This window comes from Microtus pennsylvanicus, chromosome 4, assembly GCF_037038515.1.
Source record: "Microtus pennsylvanicus isolate mMicPen1 chromosome 4, mMicPen1.hap1, whole genome shotgun sequence".
Taxonomy (NCBI): domain Eukaryota; kingdom Metazoa; phylum Chordata; class Mammalia; order Rodentia; family Cricetidae; genus Microtus; species Microtus pennsylvanicus.
In genome coordinates, this window is record NC_134582.1 from 45,583,794 (window position 1) to 45,604,157 (window position 20,364).

General features: G+C 42.3%; 1 protein-coding gene across 7 annotated transcripts in view; it reads right to left on the reverse strand.

The window, feature by feature from the left end:
• The window catches only part of LOC142847796 (protocadherin alpha-7), a 207,052-nt gene that overhangs the window by 154,749 nt on the left and 31,939 nt on the right, over window positions 1-20,364 (reverse strand). Inside the window, exon 1 of one of the 7 annotated variants that reach the window (XM_075968842.1) lies at window positions 12,901-15,431. The exons of 4 other annotated variants lie outside the window; for them this stretch is intronic. In XM_075968842.1, coding sequence (XP_075824957.1) covers window positions 12,901-15,309 — 2,409 coding nt within the window. In that variant the 5' untranslated portion in view covers window positions 15,310-15,431. Of the gene's footprint in view, window positions 1-557; window positions 3,056-6,696; window positions 9,183-12,900; window positions 15,432-20,364 lie in introns of those variants that run through there. 2 more of the 7 variants (XM_075968851.1, XM_075968844.1) reach the window with 2 other exon arrangements.

Consider the following 20,364-nt stretch of genomic DNA (forward strand, 5'->3'; position numbering starts at 1 on the left):
ATTTCCGTTGACCTCACTAAAGTTCTGCCCTAGAAGATTAAAATCATATGAAGGCTAAAATCGGCATCCCGCACATAAGAAACTGTGACAATTTGAAGCGAAGAGAGTCGGCATATAGGTAATCTGTGTGTGACATGTCAGTGGAACCCAAAAGTATCCGGCCAAACTAAAAAAGTAAAATCTCAGATGTAAAAAAATTAAAGTATACAAGATAGAAGGTTTAAACAAGAGCTTGGTGATGATTGTGGCGGCGGCGGCAGCATTGAAGGCAGCAGCAGCAATGACGGAGCACGCCTTTAATTGCAGCACTTGGGAGGCAGAGGCAGGCGGATCTCTGTGAGTTCAACAGCCTGGTCTACAGAGTGAATTCCAGGACGGACAGGGCTGTTACACAGAGAAACCCTGTCTCGATAAACCAACAACGATAATAAACCAGGTAAAATTATTTTAAACTAAAATAATGTTGAATGTTGCCAATAACTTGCAAATGTGGATTACCATGAATATAATTACAAAGTTTCTACATATTAAATATTTCTAAGTATAAATGGACTTACTTGAAAACCATGGTCAACATTTAAATCTTGCCCTTCACCAATGGCCTCTGATCCTGGACGCGGTGGAAGACTGGGACTGAAGGCCATGAGGTCGGTCTTGGGCGGACCCTCTCCAGAGCACACCCTCTGCCTCCTCTGCTGTGAGTATGACCAGGTCCCCACCGCGCTGGAGCACACCAGCACGGGCTTCCCCGGAGCACAGGCTCCATTGGTGGGCGTGGCCGAGCAGCGCAGCGCGGTGTACAGCAGCAGCGAGAGCACCAACAGGCTGGACACGGCGCAGATGGCGATGATCAGGTACACGTTGACATCCACCAGTGACGTCTCTGAGACTGAAGCACGCCCGGATGTCTGTGAAAAGGACTTTGGCGCCTGGCCGCTTTCCACTAGAGACACTAACACAGTTGCAGTGGCTGTCAGTGCAGGCTCTCCATGGTCCTTCACCAGCACCAACAGAGTCTGTCGAGCGGCATCTGCCTCATCCAGGGCACGCGTTGTGCTGATCTCGCCAGTGTACAGACCCACGCGAAAGGGACTGCGCATGCTCCCTGACGCCGACTGCAGCTCATAAGACAGCCAAGCATTGTAACCAGAGTCCGCATCCACTGCTCGCACCTTCGCGACTATGTGCCCTGAACCCACTGATCTAGGCACCAGCTCGCTCACTGACCCGCCAGCTCTTACAGCTCCGTGGGGCAGCAGCGTGGGAGCATTGTCGTTCTCGTCCAGCACAAACACCTGCAGAGTCACATTGCTGCCCAGGGAAGGCACACCAGCATCCCGCGCGCTCACCTGGAACTGTAGCAGCTCCAGCTCCTCATGGTCCAGAGGCTGCAGTGCGAACACCTTGCCGCTCTCCGCGTGCACAGACACGAAGCTCGACAGCAAGCGCTCGCCCACCCGTCTCTCTACCAGCGAGTAGGACACCAGCGCGTTCTCCTGAGCATCTGCGTCCATGGCCGACACTGTGAAGATGTGCGCACCAGGCGGGTTGTTCTCCTTCACGAACACCGTGTATTCGGGCTGCGCGAACGTGGGTGCATTGTCGTTCACATCAGCCACCTCCACGGACACGCTGGCTGTGGCCCACAGTGAGGGCGAGCCCCCATCCCGGGCTGTCACCACCACCTTGTAGTCAGGTATGGTCTCGCGGTCCAGAGCGCTGTCCAGCACGAGCGAATAGTAATTCTTGAAAGTGGACACCAACTTGAAGGGGACATGAGCGGTCAGGGAGCAGGTCACCAGCCCGTTAGCTCCGGAGTCTAGGTCCGAAACGCTAATTAGAGCAATGACAGTACCCAGTGCAGCGTCCTCTCGAACAGGCAGCGATAAGGAAGTCAATGTGATCTGAGGTACATTGTCATTTTCATCCAATACCTTCACTAGAACAGTGCAATGACCCGCCATCGGAGGGTGTCCTTTGTCCGTCGCGTCAACGCGGATTTTGTAGACATTGACTTGTTCAAAATCCAAGTTCCCTTGAATTATGATCTCTCCTGTATCTGTATCTATGCTAAACTGCTCAAGAAACATAGGCGGGACCAGATTATTAAAAGAGTAAGAAATTGCTGAATTGGTTCCTTCGTCCCTGTCAGAAGCGTTCAGTCTAATAACCGTCGTTCCGTTGTGTGAGTTTTCCAATATTCTCACTTCATACTCAGACTGCTGGAAAGTAGGGGCGTTATCGTTCACATCCAGCACAGTGACCAGCAGCTGAACAGAGCCTGTGAGCTCAGGTTTGCCTCCATCCGTGGCGGTCAGCAGCAGCTTATGCTCAGGAGCATCCTCTCTGTCCAAGGATTTTCTTAATACTAACTCAACCTGTTTGTTTTCTTCATTCTTTGAACTCACAATTAGTGTGAAGTAATCATTAGAGTCAAGTCTGTAGGTTAACATTGAATTCGCACCAATATCTGCGTCAGATGCGCCCTCTAGCAGAAACCTAGAGTCTAACATTCTGGATTCTGAAATACGCAGCTTTTGTTCTTTTACCGGGAACACAGGCGGGTTGTCGTTAATGTCCCTCACCTCCACCTCCACGTGGAAGACCTGCAGCGGCCGGTCCACGATCACCTCCAGGTGGATGCTACACTCCGCGCTCCGCCCGCACAGCGCCTCCCGGTCGATCCGAGAATTCACAAACAAAATGCCATTCTGCAGATTTACCTCCAGAAGGTCCCCGCGGTCCTTGGATGCCACCCTGAACAGGCGGGGCACCAGCTCCGCCAGCTCCAGCCCCAGGTCCTGAGCGATGCGGCCCACGAAGGTTCCGTGTTTGGCCTCCTCGGGGACGGAGTAGTGGAGCTGGCCGCTCCCTGCCTCCCAGGTTGTGAAGATTAAAAGCAAGAGCAGCAGCCGCCGGGAATCCGGACCTCCTCGCCAAGAAAACACCATGTCAGGTATTCGTTTTGTTCTTTTGAGGAAATCCGGTTTTGATATCAAGGTCTACTGTTGTGCGTTAGGAATTCTATAATCCAGTTGTGCTGCAACTGCTGTTGTTCGGGTTTTAAGAGACATTCTGCTGCTGGAATGGCTGGGGATCTTGGCTAGTCAGAACTTGATAGACAGCGACACCATGCGGCTCCAAAGGGTAATGATTCCAAAGGTTTAACCGAACGGGGCAATCGTTGGGTTCCTCCATGACTAAATATTTTCTTTTCATTTTTCGTTTTTTAGTAGCAGATCCTTAGCATTACAAGTGAATGTACGTTTATATTCTGTCTCCTTACAGAAAGTTAGTTTCAGTGAGAGTTCTCTTCATAAGGAAAAATATTTATTCTCAATACTTTAAATGCTAGTTTAGCATATGTTAACATTCTCTGCAATATCTATTATGGGCTAGGAATAACATGGACATCACAGGTATAAACTGCCTTCCTCACGTGTGTGTGAAAGGAATTTATTCACTCGTTTCTGATCAATTTAATACATTATTATATATTAGAATATAATTCTAATTTTTCTTAATTTCATATGTGTTCCTGTGAGTTCTTCTTAAATTTCTAATTGATTTATTCGGTGAACATAAAACTTCTTAAACTATTTTGCTTACTAAATCTTGGAAAATGAAAACATGTACTTTTTAAACATTCCTTCAATGTATGTGTAATGTGTCAAAAGGCCATTTACTACATTTCCTTTGTGGATTTCTCGGCCACTATAAATCCTAAACGTTTTCAATTACTGGTCTTTGCTAGATTTGGATCTTTCTGCTGCTCCAAAATATGAATATTTTCCAAAATTATGACTTTATCTGCTTCATAGTTCTTGAATGTGATTCTTGTCTATTTCAATGTCTTTAGACTAGTTTATCTTTTGAAGCATGTTTAAATCTATAATGACAAAGCCAGGCATGGTGGTGGATGCTGTTCATCGCAGTACTAGGGAGGCAGAGTCAGGACGGGTGTTGTGAGTTCAAGGAATTCCACAACAGCTTGGGCTACACAGTAAGACCCTGTCTCAAAAATGTCCAAATAAATTTCAATACTTACCCCCAAATCTAAACATTTGAACATTCCAATTTCTATACTTTATTAATTCTTCAACCTTTGTATTCCCAAACCACACATCACTGGTTTTCCCTTGCATACAATATTTAAAGTTTCCCTAGATTCTTCCCATTTTATATATCATAACTGTTTGTATGTATGACTACAACATCTACTGAGACTTCTAGCGTTTGATTTCTATTTAACAAGTACAAGGACCTCAGACTCATATCAAAGACATCATAGTCAATCTTCTTCATGTTGTCTCTGACCACTTTCCAAGTCTCTTCCTAAATACCTTCTATCCAAGTCTTCTTCTACCACCCAAGTTTACATCCAAAATCAGTTCTCCCAGAATCCACTGTGTTTCTTACATTGCATTCAATAAGATGCATGTTCGCTGGAATTCCTCTAGTGGCCTTTCACTAAATCTCTGATCATCTCCAAGAAATGTTGTTGTTTTCTAGATTCCCTATCCCTGCAATCTTTGAAGTACCTACAAGAGATGCATTGCATTGAAGTTTTCTAGCGGTTTTTTGTTTTGTTTTGTTTGGTAAATGTACTCCTAACTAAAGCATTTCATTTTTCTAAAATTAAGTAAAGCTAACATTTTACTTAAGTTCTTAAAAATCTGGATGTTTGGGGACACAATAAGCATGTAATCACGGGATATCTTAACTGCTTCTTAGCCCTTGGGATAAGAATACTTCATTAGCTTCAGATGATAAGTGGGCCGAAAATGCACAGACAAGATAGTAAATCAGAAAAGATGGATAATGGAATTTTCTATGAAGCAATTACATTTACCCTTGTTTTACTTTTTTTTTTAAAAAAAAAGGGCTATCTCTATAAATACCATTAAAGATATTAGGAAGAAAATAGACTCCCAGATTCTCTTAGAACTTTTACAAACAACAAATATATCCCATTGCCAGAAAAGAAGAACCTGAAAAAGTTTGTATCTCTCATAAGTGATTTCACAACCAAAACTCATGGTAACTCAGGAATATAGAGGTGGCAGTAAAAATGACTCCTGTCAACATCTACTGCATCCAAAGATGAATGATTTTAATTTCTATTAAGTAGTCTGCTAAGGCTTTAAAATGGCATACGCAGATAAAACAAATCTTTAGAAAGCAATGAAACAACTACAAATTACCAGCACTAAAACTCTATAACAATCACAAGTATTCCCCAATTATTCTATAATAGTTAAACAGAAGCAGAATTTGGTATGCTCGTGGTAGTGCTCTACGGTAAATCCTACAGGAGCTGCTCATGAATCAAACACCTTTGCTTTCACTTACACTGAAAACAAGAACAAGATGTTCTAAAATCATCTCATGACATGTATTAGAATTGAGCCAACTTCGAAAGTTGACAGTCAGAGCTAACTACACAAATACCTGAAAATTTGAAAGCAACACGAGATTTTGTTTTGTTTTCAGATAGGATTTCTCTGTGTATCCCTGCCTGTCTGGGAACTCATTCTGTAGACCAGGCTGACCTCACACTCAGAGATCCACCATTCTTTGCCTCCCAAGTGCTGGGATTCCAAGGTGTGTGTGCCATCACTGCCCAGCAAAAGGATTTTTTGGTTTGGTTTGATTTTTTGTTTGTTTAGATTTTTTTATAACATGAGTTTTATAACCAACACTGTTCTCCATGGATGCTCACAAGAGACAATTGAACTAGTAAATCATGACAAATGTGAGTAATGAGATTAGATGTAGGTACTTTACATGAAGAAGAAACAAAAGAAGACGTATGATTTACAAAAGAAGAACTGCAAAACTGCAGAAATGGTTTTGGTTGCTATTTTTCTCCAACAGAAAGGCATATTATATATGTATTAATAGTTTTAGAATATACAACAGAAACCAAAACCTCCCAGAATTCAGAGAGATAAATACTTAGTGTAAAAGCTGAAGACTTTCACTGTATGCTAGAGGTGATTCTTCTGTTTTGAATGTGAATAAACTTCCTATACAAAGGAGTCAAATAAATCAATATGTAAGTCCATTTAAGACTATATTTTAAAATAATATTAATAATTGCAAACATGGCAAACACAATCCTTTGAATAAGATAAAAAAGAAAGCGCTTCACAAATATGATTGGAGAATATAAATTGTTGCAGTAAGAAATAGAAATAATTCAACTTCTAGGGTAAAGAAATTACAGCAACAATGTCGAAATACACACTGTGGCAGAATATGCACAATACAGAGAATGAGCAATGGGTCTACATATGTAATAAATCACTTTACTATAGGATTTATAAAGATAGAATTGGATGGAACCTACTAAGAGTACTTGCTTATCATGCTATGGGAACTGGCACCTATCCTAACAGGTGTGGGCAATGAATAACGCACTAGATATGCAAACACTAATTTTGGAAATCTGCTATGTAAGGACATTGTTCATATTAGCAAATTATTTATCAAAACTATAGATCACCATAAATTATCAACTTTATGAAAGAGAACCCCAAACTGGCCTGAAACTCCCTTTGTAAGTCAGACTAGACTCAAAATCAAGTGTTTTCCTGCCTCAGTCTCCCTGGTGCTGGAATTAATGTGGTGCTTCAAAAAAAAACAGCTAAACGTCTATCTTCAAGCCTGAGGAAATAAATATTTAAGACTCACGTTGTCTGTAGAGCTGGGGCCCTGAGGTAGGCTGGGGCTGAAGGCCATGAGGTCGGTCTTGGGCGGACCCTCTCCAGAGCACACCCTCTGCCTCCTCTGCTGTGAGTATGACCAGGTCCCCACCGCGCTGGAGCACACCAGCACGGGCTTCCCCGGAGCACAGGCTCCATTGGTGGGCGCCGCCGAGCAGCGCAGCGCGGTGTACAGCAGCAGGGTGAGCACCAACAGGCTGGACACCGCGCAGATGGCGATGATCAGGTACACGTTGACATCCACTAGCCCCTGATTCAGGCTGGAGGCTCCAACAGACACCTTAGCTGATACCTTCTGTGTTTGGCCGCTGTCTACCAGAGAAAGCAACACCGTGGCAGTGGCGGTCAGCGAAGGTTCTCCATGGTCCTTCACCAACACTAACAAGCACTGTCGCAATGCATCTGTCTCCTCCAGGGAGCGAGTAGCGCTGATTTCGCCTGTATACAGGCCAACGCGGAAAGGACAACTAACTCCACCCGCAGCTGGCTGAAGCTCATAGGACAGCCAAGCATTGTAGCCAGAGTCCGCATCTACCGCCCGAACTTTTGCCACAACTTGACCAGGCACTAAAGCGCGAGTAACCACCTCGTTCACTGTGCTAACAGCCCCATTTGCCAAAGGCCCCAGAAGCGCAGGTGCATTGTCGTTCTCGTCCAGCACAAACACCTGCAGAGTCACATTGCTGCCCAGGGAAGGCACACCAGCATCCCGCGCGCTCACCTGGAACTGCAGTAGCTCCAGCTCCTCATGGTCCAGAGGTTGCAGAGCAAACACCTTGCCGCTCTCCGCGTGCACAGACACGAAGCTCGACAGCGAGCGCTCGCCCACCCGCCTCTCCACCAGCGAGTAGGACACCAGCGCGTTCTCCTGTGCATCCGCATCCGTGGCCGACACCGTGAAGATGTGCGCACCAGGCGGGTTGTTCTCCTTCACGAACACCGTGTATTCGGGCTGCGCGAACGCGGGCGCGTTGTCGTTTACGTCAGCCACCTCCACGGAAACGCTGGCTGTGGCCCACAGCGAGGGCGAGCCCCCATCCCGGGCGGTCACCACCACCTTATAGTCAGGTGTGGTCTCTCTGTCCAGAGCGCTGTCCAGCACGAGCGAATAGTAGTTCTTGAAGGTGGACACCAGCTTGAAGGGGACATGAGGAGTCAGAGAACAGGTTACCTGTCCGTTGGCACCAGAATCACGGTCAGATACACTAATTAAGGTGACAACTCTTCCAGGTTGGCTGTCCTCAGATATAGGGAGCGACAAGGAACTGACAGTCAGCTGTGGAGCGTTGTCGTTAGCATCTACAACTTCCACAAGAACTGTACAGTGTCCAGGTAGTTGTGGGAAGCCTTTATCACGCGCCTCTAATGGAATCTTGTAAGCTTTACTTTCTTCGAAATCAATAACTCCTACAACTGTAATTTCTCCACTCACAGCATCCATGTGAAACTTGGATTTTATATCTGGGGAAATATCATTAGAGAATGAGTACATAACGTCCCCATTCGCGCCTTCGTCCAAATCTGAAGCATTGACTTTGATTACCAACGTCCCGTTTGGAACGTTCTCGGGTAATTTCACGGTATAGCGAGATCTGTCAAAAACCGGAGCATTGTCATTGACGTCCAGCACTGTGATGAGTAACTGAACGGTGCCGGTCAGCTCGGGTTTGCCTCCGTCGGTGGCCGTGAGTAATAAGCGCATCTCTGCGGTGTCTTCTCTGTCTAATGGTTTCCGCAAAACAAGCCCGAGAAGTTTCACCTGTTCGTGGTCGGGTGGTACATCCAGAGAGAAATGTTCATTGGTGCTCAGTCTGTAAGTCAGCAGAGCATTGGAACCGACATCTGCATCTGACGCGCCCTCTAGTGGAAATCGCGAGTCAAGCAGTCTGGATTCCAGGATAAACAGAGTCTTTTGTGCTGTTGGGAACACTGGAGGATTGTCGTTAATGTCCCTCACCTCCACCTCTACGTGGAAAACCTGCAGCGGCCGGTCCACGATCACCTCCAGGTGGATGCTACACTCCGCGCTCCTCCCGCACAACGCCTCCCGGTCGATCCGAGAATTCACAAACAAAATGCCATTCTGCAGATTTACCTCCAGAAGGTCTCCGCGGTCCTTGGACGCCACTCTGAACAGGCGGGGCACCAGTTCCGCCAGCTCTAGCCCCAGGTCCTGAGCGATGCGGCCCACGAAGGTTCCGTGTTTGGCCTCCTCGGGGATGGAGTAGTGGAGCTGGCCGCTCCCTGCCTCCCAGGCTGCCAGAATTATCAGGAGCAGGAGTAATTGTCGGCTCTTCCAGTTGTATCCTCTCAGGTTTACCATTTCAAATTACTGACGTCTTATTCTCATTCACGACGATTATATAAGATTTTAGAGATTTCTTTTTATTTCTTCATTCCAATTCCACGATGCTGGCCATTGTTGAGCAACCGAAGAGTGAAGCCTAGTGGAGTCTTTCTGAAGGAAGATGAATGGCTTAGCTTCGTGACATTTAGTGGTTAAGAGCGACATCATGTGGCCGAAGTAGTAAGTAGAATTTACAAAATTTAACTTTACAGTTATGCAATGGAAGGTGTATTTTAAATTGAAAATTTTCTTCTTTGTTGTCAACATGTTGAGCAACATTTCTCATGCATCTTCATGGAATTCTTGGCTGAATAGTAGCATTTGAATTTATTTCCTTTTGACTGTAATTTTCTTTTCTTTGTTATTAGGAAGACTTTTGTCCCCAGGCAGTTTGACATATAGATCTCTTTAATTTAAGACAAACTTTTAAAAAATCTTTTTAATGTCAAGAAGGAGAGTTGATAAACAATTTTCATATATCTCTATTGAATAAAAATATGGAAAGTTTGGGGATCTTTGGGACAAGATTTTGTATTAAAGTAACTTCTTACAGAACAATATTGTGAAATTCTCTTTACATGATTATATATTCCATTATAGGAGTTCATAGTTCTTGTGTTCATTTACTCTTTCCACGTCTTGTTTTCATGAGTACATGCCTGTTTTCAGTCTCCAACATTATGGTGGTTATTTCTTCATAATATATATCAGTTATATTAGCTAAATATTGCTGCTTACCCATCTTGCTTTCCACAATTTATTATTAACGTCTTTGAATATTTTATCTTTTGGGGTTTGTTTCACAAATGCCGTTTTCTTGAATGTTTCACCCAATGTTCCCAGATGCATGTAAGAAAATTACATCTGTGTTCTAATGTTTCCCAGGTTTGATAATGAACCATATCAATTTTTAATGATCGGCACTCTGCTTAACTATTGTAAAAGCTTCTCATTACACTTCCTTCATTCCTTAGTTAAACCTCATGATCGACTTTATGAACCTTTATTACCATTGCCTCAAATGTTTGGTACTTTTCAAATGATTTTAGAGATGAGTAAACAATTATTCTAATAGTTACCCAAGAAAATCCTCTTTATAATACTTTTCCTGTCTTAGCTCATACGAGAACCACACCCTTCAACCCAAATGGATTGTTCCTGATTTCAGATTCAATTGGAATTTTGCTGTGCACCCATTTACTTCAAGTCATTTCTTCCCCCCAAAATACTGGTTATTGTCAATATTCTCCCAAGGGACCTTCTCTATTTATAGCCACCAAACTCATCAATAAGCTAGAAATTCCCTTCAGCTAGTGAGATGGGTGGACAGTAATGTTCAGCCACGCTGTGATTTACTTACCTTTCTTGTGTCTCATAACATTCTGCTTTCTATGACTGTAACATTATATACAGTACATCTTTATTTTTATATGGAATTCTTGAAGGTTGGGCTTTGACTCAGTGATTTTTGGCAGATACTGGTCTATGAAGTCCTCCTATACTTTTGTTAATGCTTTACTTGGTGGATATGGCCATATTTTTTTTCTACTTCTAAAACAGTGAGAGGTGTTCAGGTTGCTAGATATAATTATCCATACAAATTCTCCTTCTCCTCTTCTCTCTTCTTCCTCTTCTTCTTCTTCTTCTTCTTGTTCTTGTTGTTGTTGTTGTTGTTTTTCTTCTTCTTCTTCTTCTTCTTCTTCTTCTTCTTCTTCTTCTTCTTCCCCTTCCTCTTCTCCTCCTCCTCCCCCCCTTCTTCATTTTTCAAGACAGAGTTTCTCCATGTAGCCCTGGCAATCCTAAAACTTACTCTGTAGACCAGACTGGTCCCAAACTCAGTGCTGAGATTAAAGGTGTGTGTCATCACCATCTGACACAAATTGTGTTGTTTATTGATTAGTGTGTCCAGAAGTAAATTTGTTACTCTTAAGTAGATAGGAGAGTGTAGAGAATTTTTCATCTTGTTACTATATAAAGTATGTGTTAAAAAATTAGTCTGCACTTCTTTTTGAAGAACAAAGGAAACTGGGTTAATTATTTATGCCATTTCAAGAATGAAAATATGAAGACAATAGAAGCACGAACTCCAACTTAGTCCTCTTACTGACACTGACCAGTTTTAGTGAAAGCAAATATGATATGGAGCTTACGATGGTCTGTTTTCTAGGAAAAATACACAATACAAAAAGGTAAGGCTATCTTGGGGAGTCACTTCTTTGTCTCGAATGTCCTTTGAAATGAAAACCTTTTCTATTGCTGAAGTTTTAATTGAACAGTTAACATCGGAAAATAATTGTTCTCAAAGTACGACATGGCACTAAAATGTTAACCGTATGTCAGAATAGTTCGATAATTCTGACCTTCCCAGAATAACAAAACAAATAACTTTTCACAAAATGAAAATAATATGGAAATCACACTAATCAAGCAGCCACTCCTTGACAAACACTATTATAAGCACCTGAGAAGTAACAAGTTATAATTTTTTTTTTTGGTTTTTCGAGACAGGGTTTCTCTGTGGCTTTGGAGCCTGTCCTGGAACTAGCTCTTGTAGACCACGCTGGTCTCGAACTCATAGAGATCTGCCTGCCTCTGCGTCCCGAGTCCTGGGATTAAAGGCACGCACCACCACCAACCGGCGGCAAGTTACAAATTTTTTAAAAAAATCTGCATAACAGATTCTATTATTTATGTTCTAAATTTTGTAGATTTGAAACAGAGAACTAAACGGATAAACAGCCTGTGTAAGGCTTCAAAAATAAAAGGCATAGATGGAATTTGGCAAGGGAAGATGTCTTGAAGATGCACAGCTGAGACACAGTTAGCTGCCTTTTTGTAGAGAACCAGTAAACAGTGCAAATAATTACACAGAGAAACAAAGGGAATAAGCTTGTACTCCATAAGAGACCCATTAAATGAATTCCAAAGATAAGAGAATTGCAACATCACAGAAGTGCATTGGCCTTTATGTTTGTTTCTTTGTGGTTTTCCCTCCAGTAAATAGAACCTAGAGCCTTATACCTGCTAGACAAGGGAGCAACTACTGAGCCCAACAATGGACTATTGACTTTATGTGAGTTTTCTGGATTAAAGTCTGAGTTCCCTCCAACTACTGTTTCTAAAGCATCTGGACCACTAATAAACTGGGTAATAATTACAGAGGGAGCAAGTCTATTAATGACTATGAAATCTCCTTTTCCAGAATCATGCAACCTAGTCATTGTCCTTTATTGCTAAATGGTTCAAGAATAACTTTAAATAAAAGAGCTCAAGTTCCTCTAGGAATAACAATGACTAGGGAGAGAATACAGAAAATAACATACTATGAGTGTTCATTCAAAGGAGGATAAAGTTTTATAGAGATCATTCACAGAGCGCTTGCCTGGCATATCCTTGGTCTCATCAAACACAGACACACACACACACACACACACAGAGCAAGAAAACAAAAAAGCAAATAGAAAAGAATGTGTGACCTAATTGTATTATGATTTCAATGTTCTATAAAATATTCAAAATAGTATTCCCAGTGTTAAAATGCAAAAACGCAAACACCCTATGTATTTACTTAAGAAAATATTAACACTAACCTGAACAAAGTGGCAGAAAAGGACAAGTGTAACAACATTTTGAGTTTGCTTTTTAAAACTATGGAGTGCAGAGTGTGCATAATGATGCAAATGAAGATTATAAGGAAAATAATAAAATGAAAGTACTTAGCCCAGTGAAATGAATAGAAATTTAAAGAGTGAGAAAATATGAAGCTGAGTACAGAAAACAATACAAAATTTAAATTGTAAAGACAAATATGAATTTTGGACTTACTCTTGAGCAATGCTCTTCATTTAAATCCGGACGCTCGTCCACTACCGGACAAGGAGGAAGACCCGGGCTGAAGGCCATGAGGTCGGTTTTGGGTGGTCCCTCTCCAGAGCACACCTTCTGTCTCCTCTGCTGTGAGTATGACCAGGTTCCCACTGCGCTGGAGCACACCAGCACAGGCTTTCCAGACCCGCACACGCCCTCTGTGGGCGGCACTGAGCACCGAAGTGCAGTGTATATCATGAGGGTTAGAACTAGCAGGCTGGACACCGCGCAGATAGCAATGATCAAGTACACATTGACGTTCACTAAAGAAATTTCCCGGCCAGTGGAGCCTGACGCCCGCGAAGAGGCTTTTGGAGTTTGGCTGTTCTCAACCAGAGATACTAACACAGTGGCAGTGGCCGTCTGCGCAGGCTCCCCATGGTCCTTCACCAGAACTAATAGGCGATGACGCGGTCCATCCGCCTCCTCCAGGGTACGTGTAGTACTTATCTCGCCTGTGTACAGACCAACCCGGAACAGGCTCCGCGTTCCACTCGTTAAAGGATGCAGTTCATAAGACAGCCACGCATTGTAGCCAGAATCCGCATCTACCGCGCGCACCTTAGTGACAACTTGGCCGGGAACCACTGAGGGGGACACAAGCTCGCTCACTACACTACCGGATCCTTGCGTCCAAGGTCCTAGCAGCGTGGGTGCGTTGTCGTTCTCATCCAGCACAAACACCTGCAGAGTCACATTGCTGCCCAGGGAAGGCACACCAGCATCCCGCGCGCTCACCTGGAACTGCAGCAGCTCCAGCTCCTCATGGTCCAGAGGCTGCAGAGCAAACACCTTGCCGCTCTCCGCGTGCACAGACACGAAGCTCGACAGCAAGCGCTCACCCACCCGCCTCTCCACCAGAGAGTAGGACACCAGCGCGTTCTCCTGCGCGTCCGCATCCATGGCCGACACTGTGAAGATGTGCGCACCAGGCGGGTTGTTCTCTTTCACGAACACCGTGTATTCGGGCTGCGCAAACGTGGGTGCATTGTCGTTCACGTCAGCCACCTCCACGGACACGCTGGCTGTGGCCCACAGCGAGGGCGAGCCTCCATCCCGGGCTGTCACCACCACCTTGTAGTCAGGTATGGTCTCGCGGTCCAGAGCGCTGTCCAGCACGAGCGAATAGTAATTCTTGAAGGTGGACACCAACTTGAAGGGGACATGAGAGGTCAGGGAGCAGGTCACCTGCCCGTTAGCTCCGGAGTCCAGGTCCGAAACGCTAATTAGAGCAATGGCAGTACCCAGTGCAGCGTCCTCTCGAACAGGCAGCGATAAGGAAGTCAATGTGATCTGAGGTACATTGTCATTTTCATCCAATACCTTCACTAGAACAGTGCAATGACCCTCCATCGGAGGGTGTCCTTTGTCCGTCACGTCAACGCGGATTTTGTAGACATTGACTTGTTCAAAATCCAAGTTCCCTTGAATTATGATCTCTCCTGTATCTGTATCTATGCTAAACTGCTCAAGAAACATAGGCGGGACCAGATTATTAAAAGAGTAAGAAATTGCTGAATTGGTTCCTTCGTCCCTGTCAGAAGCGTTCAGTCTAATAAGCGTCGTTCCGTTGTGTGAGTTTTCCAATATTCTCACTTCATACTCAGACTGCTGGAAAATAGGGGCGTTATCGTTCACATCCAGCACAGTGACCAGCAGCTGAACAGAGCCTGTGAGCTCAGGTTTGCCTCCATCCGTGGCTGTCAGCAGCAGCTTATGCTCAGGAGCATCCTCTCTGTCCAAGGATTTTTTCAACGAGAGTCCAATTTGTTTGTTACCATCACTGTTCGTTTTCACATCTAACCCAAAGTATTCGCTGGGACTGAGTTTATAGATTAAGATAGAATTTGATCCAACATCAGCATCTGATGCGCCCTCTAGTGGAAACAAAGAATCTGGCAGCCTGGATTCATAAATTAAAATTCTTTGCTCCTTTACAGAGAAGACAGGAGGGTTATCATTAATGTCCCTCACCTCCACCTCCACGTGGAAAACCTGCAGCGGCCGGTCCACGATCACCTCCAGGTGGATGCTACACTCCGCGCTCCGCCCGCACAGCGCCTCCCGGTCGATCCGAGAATTCACAAACAAAATGCCATTCTGCAGATTTACCTCCAGAAGGTCCCCGCGGTCCTTGGACGCCACCCTGAACAGGCGGGGCACCAGCTCCGCCAGCTCCAGCCCCAGGTCCTGAGCGATGCGGCCCACGAAGGTTCCGTGTTTGGCCTCCTCGGGGATGGAGTAGTGGAGCTGGCCGCTCCCTGCCTCCCAGGCTGCCAGGAGCAGAAGTGACAGCAGCAGACACCGAGTTCCCAGCCTGCCTTCAGTGGTAAAATCCATGTCAGATGCTTCCTGCTTTATTTCCATTAGAAGATTTTTTTCTGTGCATAAAATTCTGTATGATTCAAAGTCTATCGATTCAGTTCTTCTGCATTCGCCATCATTCAGCAGTCATGGAAAATTTCAGCTACCAGAGGAAAGGGCTTTGTGTGCTGGCTAGATGTAACTCCGTGGTAGACAGCGACACCATGCGGCTCCACAGGGTAAGACACGAATTCGTATACCCTCACTTACCTTGATAGCAAATCCTCCGGGTGTTTATAATTTTCAGGGCCAATTCTTTTCGTATTGTTTTTCTTTGTTTTTCTCTTTTTTTGTAATTTAGAATGAAAATGGCCTTTAGTTATTAGCGGGGAAGCAACATTTTTAGCATTTTAAACGTTTTAACATTTTGTCATGTCTAAATTTTTAAATCTTAAAAGATTGCTAATGTTTATTATTACTTTGTTCCTCGTATCACACATGCTTATGGCTCCTTCTTGTGATAATTGAGCATGGTTTTAATGCATAGTGTGTGAAAGATTTTAAATTTATATGTGTTCTCACTGAAGATCGGGTTCACCCTAAACTGTAAAGCCCAGGATGTTCTCAAACTCAAAATGTTTGCATCTCAGAATTGAGAGCAGGGACACAGGAACATGCCAGTGGACCTATCGCTACGGCATTTCTCCATCGATGCTCAGTTTATAGTGATAACTTCCCAATCTCACCACATTAATTTCTGCCAGAAATTATTCCTGCTATGTTTTGTTGCTCTTGTCTGCTATTCTGAAAGACTCCATCTTTTTCTCTAAACCTCAATTTCACCCTATACTCTTTCCCTTCAGAGGGCCTCTTTCCCTTCATTCTTGTGATACCTTTCTGAACATCCCCCAAACCACATCGGCATCTCCCCTTCTATGTTTCTGTCAATTCCATTTATATATGACTCTTAGAAAGCAATTTGTTTAACATGAAAGCATTGCTAGCAATTATTAGAGAATTAGTAGATTCAGGTCTTGAAAATTAACATTTTGTTTTAATGACATAAACATTCTCTGTATCACCTATAGTAATTTTGATTTTTATTTCTCTGCCTCCTTATTGATCTTATTCAAAGTCAGCCTACAGATTCTCTATCTTTCACATATACCATGTTTATCATTATGAGTATAAATTTCATTAAATTACTAAAACTAGAAATTTAATATTATAATTACTTCTAGGAGACTTACAGCTTGATCATAAGCCAACTTCTCATTTTAATCATAACATTTTCTGTTTCTCAAAAATTTCTCCTTGCTAATAAATACTTTTTATTATTTTGTAAGGTTTGTATTTTATAAAGCATCTTCGGTATGTGGTTAGTTTCTAGGCATAGGTTGCTGATGATAAATGCATAAGCCAAGCAATTATTTTCAATAGTTCTTCAGTATGAATCATATTTTGTAGAGCATATAAAATATTTGCAATTGCCTCCTAAAAGTAACCTTAGTTTAAACTTGGTTTTTCTTGGCTGAGGAGTGAATTCAAGGTCTTGAGTTAGTGCTCTACCACTGTGCAGAACGCCAGCCTAAGGCGGGTTTTTAATAGTTTCATCTCTTCCTTAAAAATATTATCTTCATAATTAAAGTCAGTCAAATATAAACTTTATCGTTATTTCATCCTTAATTTGCCAACTGGGGATGGTTGAACTTCTTTTCAGACTTTAGCAAGTCAACAGTAAGACTTCCAAATGAAACACAGTGTCCCACCCTTTTCCACTATTCTGACATACATTAAGCCTCACAATGATAATACAAAGCTCTTCCTTTTGCAAGATGCTATATTCAAATAATTAACCCAGATATATTAGCTATTGTCCCCAAGACTTTCCTTTACGGTAATTTGTGCCAACAAAAACATCATTTGCTAAGCAATAACAAACAAAGCATTTTTTTACTTAGAATAATATAATCCTCACATTAAATATATATTGAGCTAGTCTTTTTGGCAAAGCTTTTCTATAGTAACCAATACATATATATATTAGTCTAAGTAAGGTCTACTTCCTACAGGAAACGTCAAGAGGCAAAAATTAGCAAACATTAAACATCATATTTAAGCCAGGCGATGGTGGCGCACGCCTTTAATCACAGCACTTGAGAGGCAGAGGCAGGCGGATCTCTGTGAGTTCGAGACCAGCCTGGTCTACAAAGCTAGCTCCAGGACAGGCTCCAAAGCCACAGAGAAACCCTGTCTCGACAAATAAAAAAAAAAACATCATATTTACTTTTCAAAATCTTCTGAAGATTAGTTGTACAATCCAACTGGAATTGTTGTAATAATCTTATTGTTTCCAGGTTTAAAAAATGATTAAACGTTACTGAAATTCTTTATGTAAAATAAAATTATATGAAAAGAAAAATGCTGATCTTTTGCTGACAGATAGCTTACAGATTCTCATTTTATTTATTTAAATAGTTTATTCCAGCTGAGGGAGAAGATTATATGAGAAGATGATTAGTCGATCTCTTTATAAACAAATAGCTCCCTCCACCATATGGATAATTTTGTAGAAAAATAAAGCAGTAAGTTTATCTTTCAAAACTGAACCTGATTTTTAACAGTTGATAGGTATTTGCAATTAACCAATAGTGTAGCAAAAGCTATTCTCAATTCTAAGACCTCCCTAAAGTTGATCACTGAATTATAAATATCCAAAGAGAAAGACAGAAGGGGTAACTATGGAAGGAAGGAAACACACATGTGGATTAGATTGAAGGGGTAACTATGGAAGGAAATGCACACGTGAATTTTAAACATCGGCAATGCCAGAAAAGGGGACCTAACATTTCCTACATTAGGTGTGCAGTGGTTATTTCCTGTTGAGCTCACACATTTGCCCAAAATAGAAAAAAGAGGAGCAAGAGAATTTTTATTTTGCAATGGCAAGAACTCTTACCTATGTTTGTAAACAATAAACCCAAGAGAAGAGTTTTTATAATAGTAATTTTATGTTACTTCCTAATCTGAAAATGCATAGCAACAAACACTATGCTTCCTGACCAAATGCATGGGGATTTTTTCAGAGCAGAGGGGTTCACAAGGACTTCTCAACACAAATAACTTTTTATTGATATTTATTGAGCTCTACATTTTTCTCTGCTCCCCTCCTTGCTTCTCCCCTCTCCCATCAATCCTCCCCCCAAGGTCCCCATGCTCCCAATTTACTCAGGAGATCTTGTCTTCTTCTACTTTCTACTTCCCATGTAGATTAGATCTATGTAAGTCTCTCTTAGTGTCCGTATTGTTGTCTAAGTTCTCTGGGATTGTGGTTTGTAGGCAGGCTTTCTTTACAAACCACCTATGAGTGAGTACACGTGATAATTGTCTTTCTGTCAACACAAATAATTTAAGGTGAAACTGTACCCAAGTTTCTGAATTGTTCCTCAAAATTCCAATGCTAACCTTTAGGAGGAAATGAATTATTCTCTATTAAGATGATATTCTGTTGTGGGAATCGAAAGGAAATTTTAACTGTAATTCTTTCTGTTTCAAGAATTTTAAACAATAGCTATATATCCAAGTGAAAACACTACTAAAATAACTTTTTTTTTGGATTTTTTGAGACAGGGTTTCTCCATAGCTTTTTTGGTTCCTGTCCTGGAACTAGCTCTTGTAGACCAGGCTGGCCTCAAACTCACAGAGATCCGCCTGCCTCTGCCTCCCAAGTGCTGGGATTAAAGGCGTGCACCACCACCGCCCAGCCATAAAATAAAATTTTTAACAATAAAGTTTTTAATTATGAAGCCATAGGGGTGATAATCTATTTAGGCAAAGATTAAATTAATTGTTTACTACAGAAATATGACTGAAAAAAGAAATTAAACTTTCATATAAAAATAAAATAGTTGCGGGCTGGAGAGATGGCTCAGTGGTTGAGAGCACTGCCTGCTCTTCCAGGGGTCCTGAGTTCAATTCCCGGCAACCACATGGTGGCTCACAACCATCTGTAATGAGGTCTGGTGCCCTCTTCTGGCCTGCAGACATACACACAGGCAGACTATTGTATACATAATAAATAAATAAATATTTAAAAAAAATAAATAGATAAAAAATAAAATAAAATAAAATAGTTGCAATTCAACAGAAAGAAAAAAGCATAGTTGATGGGCTGTTGTAAAAATATTGATATGTAGTCATAAAATAATTATATATAAAATTATTTATTAAAATAATTAAAAATAATTATTTATAAAGAATAAATAATTTAACTTAGGTTTTCTGGCTCACACCTTTAATCTCAGCTCTAGGGAGGTAGAGGCAAGATAGATATATGTGAGTTCCAGTTCAGTTGGTTTACATAAATAGTCCCAAGCCAACAGGGGCTACATGTATGATCCTGTCTCTAAACTGACAGAAAGAAACATTTAAAAGCATGCATTACACTCTGTGCTATGATATGCCCTAGATTAAGTGTGAGTATGCTTAAATGACAAGAAATCATGAAAACATTTTACAAGCAGAGTGCAGTCTCTCATACCTGTAAACCACCACTAGGGAGCCTAGGACAGGAGGATTCAGAGTTTGAGGGCAGCCAAGAATTATGATATCAATGCTAGCCTGGATTACATAGCTCAGCTCGGTCTCAAAAAAATAAAGAGCAAAAGAAAAAAGGAAGGAAGGAAGAAGAAAGAAAAGAAAAAGGAAGGAAGGAAGACAAACATGGCTTAACAAAAAGAATCCGTGCTATGCAAGCGTAATGACCCCCATTGAAATCCCAAGAACCCATGAGTCCCATATGGTCCTGACTAGCCCCAGCCCATGCAGGGGTGATCACAGGGATTGCTGGAGGTCGCTCTCTGCTAGCCTAACTCCAGGCTCAGTGACAGACTGCGTCTCAAGAGAATAATGCATGAGCAGGCCTTACACCCACACACACATACATATACTTCATGTCCACAAAAGACTTCAAACTATTTTAGGTTAAGATAGAAGGTTGCTGCATCAACTACTAAAACCTCTTATGGAATAACAGTGACTGCAATCTATTCAGTGTGAAGATATGTCCAAAGATATCACTTTAAATATTTTATGTGTGAATGTTTTGCCTGCATATAT